Below are 11,402 nucleotides of genomic sequence, written 5' to 3'. Positions count from 1 at the left end.
CCTAATAAAAAAAGAAAGAAAAATGTTCTAAAATTGATTGTGGTGATAATTATATAACTTTTTAATATAATTCTACCTTTGAATTGTATGATATGTAAATTATATGTCAATAAACTGTTTAGAAAGTTAGTGGAGTTGGGCTTAGAATTCAGGTCTGTCTGGTCCCAAAGCCCCTTGGATCCCTGGCCTCATGCTATAACCCATTTTAGCCTTGGGACCCACGTTGGTCTTTCCTTATGATGCCTGAGGAAGTGGAAGGACACTGGGCCCATGTTGGAAATTGAGGCTCTTCCCCAGTGTGCCAGGGGCACCGCTGCTGTGCACCTCTCTGCTATTGGTTGGGGGTATGAATCCATGCAGAACAGACATGGCTTGATCATTGGTTCCTCCACCATTTACTTATTATTCAAGTGCTTTCGACAAACTCCTCAGTGAGAAGCTCCAAGCTGGGTGCAGGGGAGCCCAGGATGAGAGCAGGCCAGGTCCTGACTGAGCTGCTCAGCGACGCGCGGGTGAGCAGGTCAGGCACTGAGTACGATCTGAGGTACGAGCTGGACCGCCTGCTTTCTAGGTAGATCTCAGCTGATTTAGGATTTTTAATATTTTACTTGTATTTGGGGAATGAAAGCTATTGTGCGGTGCAGGGCCCTGCTTGAGGCCAATGTGAGACTCAGTGACTTGGTCTTGTTAACTAAGGAAGCAAGTCTCCGTCACAGGAGAAGCAGGCTACAGGCTAGAACTTCCAGGGCTCCTGAGGTGCGTTGGGAGGCAGCCAGGGCACCCTGACCCAAAGCCCGGGCTCTATTCCATCCAGCTCAGCTGTGTGCTCTGAAGGAACACTGTCAGAGGAACCCAGCCTCCAACAACCGAAGGGCCAGTAGGCGCAATGGCACAGTTCTAATACGTAAAGATCACAGTAAAGTCGGAGAGGAGAGGAAAGAGAGGAGAGAGAATAAAATAAAGGGGTCAGGCTCATTTTATGGTAGCATGCTCACCTCAGCTCCTCTCGATGGTCCACAAGGAGGTGGCAGAAGTGAGAACTTGCCTTCACTCTCTTGGGACATCTATCGGTAGCCGAAGACATGCATATTCAGTTGTTCCATATCTCACAAGGTGGTTGGTATCTGTAGTGTAGTCCCTGAGATCGCTGGTGAAGAAACCGAATACCTGCATTGGGGGAAGGTACAAGGGGGGTTGGGTGTCAGGTGGGAAGAGCGAGCAAAAGGATCATGTCTGCTTCTGCAGGGAGATAGAGTCAACCATGTGCTCACTTTAGGTAGCATAGCTGGGAGGGGGAGCATCTGTGGGAGCGACATTTAAAGCAGGATAATGGACTCAGACTTTACCTCTAACTTGCCAAAGTGGAGGCTTTCCCACCATGGAACACCAGCTTTCCAGATTCCCTGTGTTAAGTTAGGGAATATAGTCCTCGTCATATTTCCCCAGTGTTCGTTTCCCACAGAGCACCCCTGCCTCCCACCGGGCCTGCCGGCAAAGATGTACCAGGTTCAGTCAGGGACGACGCTATTGCTAGGGCCTCCTATGCCATCCCTTCCTGAGCCCCCCCCCGCCCACAAGGGCTTTTCCCAGGTCTCCCCACTCTGCTGTTCCTTTCAGGACTTTGCTTCTTCACACCCCTGCTCTCAGCCCTCATTTGCACCCCGGTTTAATTACTATCCCAAAGCCCAGCTGATCTCCTGAGCAGCAGTACTGCATGCCCTGTGAAGTTAATGGTGCTATTGGCATTGGCTGACTGCACGGGTCCCAGACGAGGTGGGGAGCTCACCTGGATTCAGGGGGGCTTTTGCCTTCTGATGCCTCAGTGTGGGAAACGTAGGAATGTACATTTCAGGGTATGTGATTTGCCCAGGTCTGCAGGCAGGGGTTTCCTCGGTCTAAGGGCAGAGCTAGGAGAGGTTCTGACCCTATGGAAACATGACTTCTTCAACATAAACCAAGGGAGAGGTGCTGCAGCCGGAGCACCGTGGGGATAAGAGGCAGCGGGGCACACGGTTAAACGGTTCAGGATTGAAGATGACCAAGGACAGATGGCCCTTGACAACAGCCTGGCACTGTGTCACCTGTGCCCCTGCCCGTCTCCAGGACTTGGGTCCAGCCTGGGTAGAGGGGGCAGGGAAACAGGCTGGATTGTCTGAGGGAACCTGAACGGGCCAGGGCTGTGTCTACTGGTGGTAGAAGGTTAACACGTTCGCTCTGCACCCAGGCGCACAGCTGCGGATGCACCCATGTCTCCTACCATTCTGCTGTGATGGGAGGACAGCAAGGCCCTTCTGGGTGGTAGCCTCACTTCCATTTTGGAGTCGGGGCTGGCACAGAGGCCCACTGATGCAGGACCATGGCCTTTCCCATGGAACCGTGCTCTGGGTGCTGCCCACCGGCTGCCCACCCCTCACTTGGTAGCAGACATTCCTTGCGTTACAGATCTTGGCTATGAGCAGGTGTGTCGGTGGTGTGGCTGCGAGTGCAAGGGTGAGCAGGGCTTGCATGTGGGAACACAGACATGTATGTGCCCAACAAGGATCCTTAATGAATTTTAAAAATCAAATGATAGCACTTGAGTTCTGCTACAGGCCCAGCCGCCTGTGAGTCCCTGTGTTGGCTTCCTGCGAGGACCCACTACCTGCCAGCCCAAGCTCACTGAGCCACGAGGTTCCCAGCCCGTTCTTGCAGGGTCTGTCACTGCCACGGGTGGTGAGGCAGAGGCGAACATCAGGGTGCCAGTTCATCCAAAGCTCCTTCCTTGGACGAGCCCACCACTGATCTGTCCCTGCAGAGGCCCAACCCTACTGGCGGGAGTGGGCAAGGAAGGACAGAGCATGGGAACTGGCTGTGTTCATCCGGGTTGACTAAAGAAACAAACTCAGAGATACTCGTGTGTGTGTCAGAGAGAGTTTTATATCCAAGAGTAATTGTATATTAAGAAAAAAAATCCCTGGAGAGGTCTGAGGGACCGGCCGCTATCCCAACTACTTCGTGGACACCTGCCCCTCCCCCCAGAAGAATGTGTTTCAAAGGACGACATTGATTGTGCAGCTCTGGGAGATGGACATATCTGATTGGAGCACACAGGAGCAGATGAAGGGGGAGGAGGAGAGAGTGGAACACAGCCTGGCCCACCAGGCCTTGAGGACGATGATCCCAATTAGAGCAGCCAGTCCACAGAGAGGACCACGTGGCAGGCTCCACTATGAGACATGACGCCCCTCACTGACCCACAGCCCTACAGGGGACAACACCTGAGACACAGTGTGGGAATTGCGCCCGATCTGATCCCGCCACGCCGAGGCAAAACACTAATGGGGTGCAACAGAACAACAAGGGAATAGGGCGGCGAGGTCCCAGGACTTGCTGAAAGTGGACTTCGGGGTCAGGGCGTGATGCCCCAACAGACTGGACTGGAAAACACTCCTAAAGGACAACAAACAGTCCTTGAACTAACTACAAGCTTTTCTTTCTTGTTGTGTTTTTTCATTGGTTTGTTGTTGTTTTGCTGTATATTGTTGTTTGGTTTTGTTCTTTCTTTTTTTGTGCATGTTATCATCTCCGCAGGTCTGTCTAAATAAAATAGGTTGGATGAACAATCTGGAGGAGAAAACAACAGGACCGACAGTTTCGGGGGGACATGGGAAAGGGGGAGGTGGGAGAACTGTAGTGGTGTTAACAAACCCAGGGACAAAGGAATAACAAGTGATCCAAATCGGTGGTGAGGAGAGTGTAGGAGGCCTGGTAGGGCATGATCAAGGGCAATGTAACCAAGAGGAATTACTGAAACCCAAATGAAGACTGAGCATGATAGTGAGACAAGAGGAAAGTCAAAGGAAATAGAGGACAGAGCTAGGAGGCAAACAGAATTTATAGAGGTCTAAATAAAGGCATGTACATATGCAAATATATTTATATATGAGGATGGGGAGATATATTTATAGGTTTAGTATTAAGGTAGCAGGACAATGGGCCTCCACTCAAGTACTCCCTCAATAAAAGAATACTTTTTTCTATTAAACTGGCATTCTATGATGCTCACCTTCCCAACACAATCGCTGAAGACAAAGTGGGTGAATAAGGCAATGCGGTGAAGAAAGCTGATGATGCCCAGCTATCAAAGATATAGCATCTGGGGTCTTAAACGCTTGAAGGTAGACAAGCAGCCATCTAGCTCAGAAGCAACAAAACCCACACGGAAGTAGCACAGCAGCCTATAGGCCACTGGACATTCCCTGACAGAAGGGTCTTGAGGAGGAAATGAGTCAGTGAGTGTGCGATGTATCAATAATGAAACATACAACTTGCCTCTAGTTCCTAAATGCTCCCTCCACCCCCTCTATCATGATCCCAATTCTACCTTACAAATCTGGCTAGACCAGAGGATGTACACTGGTACAGATAGGAACTGGAAACACAGGGAATCCACAGGGACAGATGATCCCTTCAGGACCCGTGGTGTGAGTGGCGATACTGGGAGGGTATAGGGAGGGTGGGTTGGAAAGAGGGAACCGATTACAAGGATCTACATGTGACCTCCTCCCTGGGGGATGGACAACAGAGTGGGTGAAGAGAGACATCGCACAGGGCAAGATATGACAAAAGAATAATTTATAAATTATCAAGGGTTCATGAGGGAGAGGTCGCGGGGAAGGAGGGGGAAAAATGAGGAGCTGGTGCCAGAGGCTTAGGTGGAGAGCAAATGCTTTGAGAATGATGAGGGCAATGAATGTACAGATGTGCTTTACACAATTGATGTATGTATGGATTGTGAAAGTTGTATGAGCCCCTAATAAAACGATTAAAAAGAAAAAGGAAAAATCTCGGCCCAGTCCAGATCAAGTCCATAAGTTTGATACTAGTCTGATATTAGCCCATAAGTCTTATACTAGTCCATAAATTCCTCTTCAGACTCACACAGCATGAGTAACAATGCCCAAAGCAGGAAGATCACAGACCAGTGAGTGAAAAGTCTTGCGGAAGCATCTCAGCGCTGGCACAGCTCTCCATGTGGCTCCTCCAGCTCCAGGGCTCTGGCTGGATCAGCATGGCGCCTTGTGGCTTGTCAACAGTATGGGAAGCAGAGAGAGTGTGTGTCCTGCCTCCAGGGAGGAAGAGAGAAGTTCCCAGAATCCTCAGGAGAAGGCTTTGCCCACACAGAAGCATCATAGGCTGTGACCTGATTGACAGACTAGACTCTACCCTTTCACTCAAGTTGACAGGCTATGGTGTAACTGCCACACTGGAGAAGTCCAGAACTTATCTGAATGGGCCATTCCAGGTCTGAGACAGCCCTGAAATCAGTCCTTCTTGTTTATTATGTGTTTGCTTGTGTCCCTCCTGCAACATATGCTGTACATCCTAACCCCTGCCTTTGGGGATAAAAGGAGTCCTTGTGGGTGAGGTGCTGGGCCTGCTCATTGCAAGGCTGGCAGTTCATACCCAGCAGCGGCTCTTTGGGAGAAAGATGAGGCTGTCTGCTCCCATAAGGATCCACAATTTTGTAAAGCCCAAGTCGCAGTTCTACTCTGCCCTATAGAGTCGACGTGAGTGAGAATCAGCTGATGGTAGCGGGATTTAGCTTCTGTCAGGGAAGAGCCCTGGTGCCGCAGTGTTTGAGCAATGGCAAGCTCACCGAAAAGTCAATGGGTGGAACCCACCAGCCGCTCGGCAGGAAAAAGCCTGCTTCCATAAGGACTGGTGCTGTTTGGTACCGTTGCGTGGATTTTGACTCCGGAGCATAGAGTTTGACTCTGGGTAGAGCTGCCCTCTAGGTTTGATCATGCCCGGGGGCTGGCACACTGCGACTTGAGAGCCATATGTGGTTCTTTTGTTATTTCCATGTAGCACTGAATTAAAATTTTCATAAAATTCAAAGGATAGTCTTCAGATAATGGCAATTTCATTTGGTTGTCAAAATATATTTATGGCTCTTGAATAACTTCTAAATTGTTGTGAGGCACAGGATTGGCTCTCCTATCTCAAAAGTTTTCTGACCCCTTGTGGTGCCAATTTGAGGATTAAGAGTGAAGGGGTGGAGTTTATTCTGTCCATCAGGTCATAGCCAATGATGTGCATGTGTGGGTCTGGCCTTCTCCTGAGGACTCTGGGAACTCCAGCATTTCCTCCTTGGAGGGGCGGGGTGGAGACACTCTGGTTTCACTCCCTGTGAGATATCCCTGTGGAGAAGACACATGGAGAAAGGCTGATGGAGCTAGAACTGAGCCATAGGGAGACCCCTGCCAGTGCTGAGATACTCACACCACCACTAGATCCACAAGCCCTTCCACCCACTGGCCTGTGATTTTCCTGCATTCGGCGTCATTGCATGTCTTTCGTGAGTCTGAAGAGGACTTTATAGATTGGTATCGGACATATGGGCTAATATTGGATTTATAGACTTTATCTGGACTGGGCTGGGCTGCTTTCTCAATATTCAACTGCTCTTGTATATAAGGCTCTTTCTTATACACATGTGTGTGGCTATGAATTTGTTCCTCTAGTCTACCCGGACTAACACACCCCTCCTCTAGACTGCCATCTCTATTTGAGAAGTTCCCAGGTCTTGGTCCTGCTAAGCCACTTGGGTGGATTTGAACTGTCAACCTTTCAGTTAGCAATTTGAGTGCTTGACTTTGTGGTGCCACTTGGGCTCCTTTGGTGATGACTGAAGCCTTGGAAACCCCGTGGGGGCAGGTCTGTCTTGTCCTACAGGCTCACTATGAGTTGTACTTAACTAGAGGCCCAGAGAGTCGCTTTTTGGATATATTTGTGGGTTCCATTTCTTTGGGGAATAAGGATTCTTTCATTCTGTGCATTCAGACCATATCTGTGTGTGGTGTGTTTTCAGTCAAACCCTTTTGAGATATAAAAAGAGATTAAGCTTAGAGAGAAACAAGCAGAATCAGCAAGGGCAGGTGTTACTCAGAAGATGCGAAGCAATGCTGGGCAGAAGGCTGGAGAAGCTGAGACGAAGCACCCCCCTTGAGCAAACAGACAGAGCCTTCCCCTTGAGTACCCCAAATGGCCCAGCGCATAGCTGCTTTTCGGCTCTGCCTCACAGCGACCCTATAGAACATTGTAGTCCTGCCTCTCTAGATGGAAGGAGACGGCTACGTTTTCCTCCCATTGAAGGTCTGGAGGGTTTGAAACCCCGATCTTTTGATTAGAGGCCAAGCACTTACTTAACCACTGTGCCACCAGAGCCTTTGGACTTCTGGCTTTCTCAATGTTGAGAACATCCATTCTGTTTGTTAAAGTCACACAGATGTGGCACTTTGGGTCTAGCTGCATTCAGAAACTAAGATAGAATTCAACCAGTTCCTCTTTATCACTACCCTGGGGAGCTAGATTAACATCTCCATTGTACAGAGGCAAACCCAGAGGCTCCAAGAAGGGAACTGACTTGCCCAGAGTCAGGCAGACAGCCGTAAACTCTACCCTGTTGGGTGACTCCATTGTTCCTGAAATACAGAGCAGGACTCATTCAGGGGATGGAGAGAAGGTTTGGGCCTCCCCAAAGGATAGAGGTCAGAAGACGTGTTGCATTGGGTAAGTCTGCTACGTAAGACCTTTTTAGAGTCTTGAAAAACAAGGATGTTACTTTGAGGACTGAGGTGCACCTGGTCCAAGCCATGGTATTTCCAGTTGCCTCATATGCACGTGAAAGCTGGGCACTGAATCAGGAGCACTAAAGAAGAATCGATGTGTTTGAATGGCAGTGCTGGTGAAGAATATCGAAGTACCATGGACTGCCAAAAGGACAAACACATTTGTTTTGGCAGAAGCGCTGCGAATGTGCTCCTTAGAGGCAAGGACAGTGAAACATCGTCTCATGTACGTTGGACGTGTCTTCAGGGGAGACCAGGCCCTGGAGAAGAACATCATGCTTGGTTAAGTGGAGGGGCCGTGAAGAAGAGGAAGGCCCTCGGCGAGATGGACTGACACAGGGGCTGCAGCGATGAACTCCAACGTAGGAACAATTGCGAGGATGGTGTGGGACCAGGCAGTGCTTTATTCTGTTGTGCATGGGGCTGCCATGGGTTGGACTTGATTTGATGGTCCCTCACAACAAACAACAACAGCAATGGGAGAGCAGTGGCCAACATCTTGAGACCAAGATTCTAAGAGCCTAGGTCTTGAAGAAACTGATGAGGTTGGGTGAAGGGCACATATGGGCTTTGGGGTCTGTGTCTGCTGGATCCTGCCTGGGCATCTTGAACGGGTAAAACACTGAGCCTCAGTCTCCCCCTTATAAAATGGGGGTGACAGTCCTCTGTAGAGAGTGTACTAAGATACTGCGTGGGGAACATTCAGCCCAGGCCTGGCTCCATGCTCACTTGAGACTATGGTTAGGACTAGGAGGGAGGCCTCCTGGGCTGTTGAAACTGGGGCGGAATACCTGGGAGGCGTGAAGATTAAGGTGTTCCCAGGGAGGAGAGGGCAATGATTAAAGTTACCAGGCCCCAGGAACGCATGCATGGAGCGGTTCTTTGCTCTCTTTCTGTGGCAGGATTCCCTTTCCCCACACCCTCTGATCCTTTCCAAGCTTCATATACACAATGGTAGGTTGGAGAAAATTGCCTAGCCCTTCAGCCTTTTAATCTCCTGGAATCTCCACATTCCATTCCCTCCCCTGCCTCCACAGCACACTGGCCATGGGAGAACACTGGGCTGCTTGCTCCTATGGGACCTGGGGTGGTGGTGGAAGGCGGTGGTAGGTGGGGGTGGGGTGGGGGAGAAGGCCTGAGGGAAAGGCGAGGATCCAGGGAGAAGCAGACAGCACACGCTTCTCCTTGGAGGTGACGCCGGCCTCCAGGTAGGGGTACTTCCTTGCCACCTAGATCAAGCTTACAGACACGGTGCTGACCTCTTCTGCCTCACCTGTTGCAGCCTGGCGTGCCCAGGGTGGAGAGTCACGCCCCACGCTTCGCCAAAGCCTCGTGCAGAGGATGGCACAGAGGGAGACGACCTTGGGTTATACAGAGAACCCCAAACCAAACGCCCAGCGCCCCACAGCACAGAGCAGATCGACTCCAGAGGGTCTCCTCGCCGACATCGTGTCTTACAAAGTCCACATTCCATCTCCCTCCCGAGGGAGGATCTGACACATGGTTCCCCTCCTGAGACCCACCCCAGAGAGATCACTGCCTTTGTGCAGCTGGACACTTGACAGATATGTCCCCAGGGTGCCTTTGGCAGGTAACAGTTCATGTACTGTTTTAATGTTTGGAGTCAGGGTGTGTCCGGGACCTCTGGGCAGTCTGGTAACCTGTGTCTTTTTCTTCACAAGGGAGCCCAGTGACTGACAGGAGAGCGTCAAGAACGACCCTTTGTCTTTTACAGGGTAGGGAGGGAGGGGTGGAGAGAGGCCATGGCGGGGTGGGGTCTGCGGTATGCTCAGAGATGCAGAATGAAGGGAAATCTGGTATTTTGTGGATGGAAAAACTGCCAGACCCCTGAGTGGAGGTAGAGGAGGGAGGGGGTGGCCATATCCATGGACAGATGGAGGCCACGCACCTCTCTGCCCTGACTGAGCCGTCAGCCAGGTAGCAGCCTTGCCCATGTTTGGCATGGAGGCTGTGGGATGTGACAGGTTTTTTCCATAGGAGGGGCATCAAAAAAAAGGGGGGGAAGGAAAAGAGCTCCACTGGGCAGAGCCTCCTTTTTGTGATGGCTAGTTGAAGAGAACAGTATGTGGCTGTGAAATTTTGTTTCCTTCTCAGGAAAAGTGCTGCAGAAACTGTTGTGATGTTGAACACCGCTTACAAGGACAGCGGAATGGAAATAACTCAAGCGTACTAGTGAGTGGTTTTCTCGTTTCAAAAAAAGGTGAAATGCCGTCTGATGACAAACCTTCCTGAACTGACAAAAATGTGGGCTCCATAAGTGCATTTGTAGTTTGCTCCACCAGGTCAGACTGTTAATTAAGCTTTCTATTTAGAGCTTCTGAAAAGATGGTGCAACTGTGTGTGACCAAAATGGCCTGATTTGTGGCAGAGGGGGACTGGTTTACCACCATGACGATTCACCTGTTCACACACACACCTCAGTGCCCCAGTTTTGGGCACAAAACAGCATACCTCTTCTTGCCCCACAAACCTGACTCACCTGACCTCCCTCTGCACGACTTCTTTTGTTTCCGAGAATGCAGGACATGAAAGGACAGTGATTTGATGATGTAGAATAGGTGACAAAAAAACAAGGGAGGTGCTGTCAGCCATCTAGACAGATGAGTTTAAAAATGGTTCCAAGAATGGAATTGCAGATTTGACAAATGCAGTAAGTATAATGGAGAGAACTTCGAAGGTTATTTTGTTGTTTTTAAAAAAAATTAAATACATTGCTTTTGGGGGAAAAATCCGTTTTGGGGGGTATCCCCTCATACGTCTTTCAACTCTCAGCATTCCTGTTTTTCAGGAGTGGAGAGACCAGTAGTTACACCTTAGGTGGCTGCGCAGGAACTTTTAAGATGGCTACTCAGCAAAGTAGCACGTGGACCACTGTCTTGTGGACTGTGTTGTGGGGATCCTTGGTGACTGACCTTGGTGACCCCTGGGACTGTGGTCCTGAGTCCCCAGGCCCAGTGACTCATTCCCTTAAGGCAGTGGTTCTCAACCCTCCTAATACCGCGACCCTTTAATGCAGTTCCTCATGTCGTGGTGACCCCCAACCATAAAATTATTTTCGTTGCTACTTCATAACTGTAATTTTGCTACTGTTTACGGATCAGACAAGCCCTGTGTAAGGGTTGTTCAAACCCCAAAGTGGTCACGACCCACAGGTTGAGAACTGCTGCCTTAAGGTGTCTGGTAATGTCTGAGAAGTTTTCATAGGTTGACTGACCCTCTGCCTCTGTGTGCGCCACCACATTCATGATATATTTGCAGCAAAAGTAACTACACTTATGCAAATATCCCTTGTCAGACTTGCACATATTTGTGTGTCTAGCCCACTCTCCCTCCCACACCTGTTCAGCCTGTGTGTCTACTCAAGTCCTGACTTGTAGATCGCCACTGTTGTGGGATTAGGTATATAACAGTAATCGCCTCTGTGCCTTTAACTCTTACAAACTTCCCAAGGTGCTCCCCGTCTCTGACATTTGTTTGTGTGTGCAAAGTTCCCAAGATGGGCAGTTTTAAAACAATTTTAAAAATTAAAACAAACAGTGATAAGGACTGTTGATAAGAGTTATTGGGAATGGAACTGCCAAAGGGGGTGGACGGACAATCGGAATTTACATACCCATGTTGTGGGGATCCTGTACCACAGCGTTGAACATAGCTTATGATCCAGCAGCCTTGCCTCGTGGTATCTGCTCCACAGAACGAGGTGCACAGAGATGCTCGCTGTTCATCATAGTGAGACACTGGAGGAAAGAGCACTAGGCCAGTGCTCAG

The 11,402-nt window shown here is 49.8% G+C and overlaps 1 protein-coding gene across 1 annotated transcript in view; it reads left to right on the top strand.

Annotated features, from left to right (window-relative positions):
- Positions 1-467: 467 nt before the first annotated feature.
- The window catches only part of LOC142445924 (guanylate cyclase D-like), a 76,591-nt gene continuing 65,656 nt past the window's right edge, over positions 468-11,402 (top strand). The window contains exon 1 of the mRNA XM_075547785.1: positions 468-544. Within this exon, the coding sequence (XP_075403900.1) occupies positions 468-544 (77 nt within the window). The remainder of the gene's footprint in view (positions 545-11,402) is intronic.

This window comes from Tenrec ecaudatus, chromosome 4 (genome assembly GCF_050624435.1).
Source record: "Tenrec ecaudatus isolate mTenEca1 chromosome 4, mTenEca1.hap1, whole genome shotgun sequence".
In the NCBI taxonomy this organism is placed as follows: Eukaryota; Metazoa; Chordata; class Mammalia; order Afrosoricida; family Tenrecidae; genus Tenrec; species Tenrec ecaudatus.
Note: the sequence above shows the minus strand (reverse complement) of the source record. Positions and strands in the feature narration are given on the sequence as shown.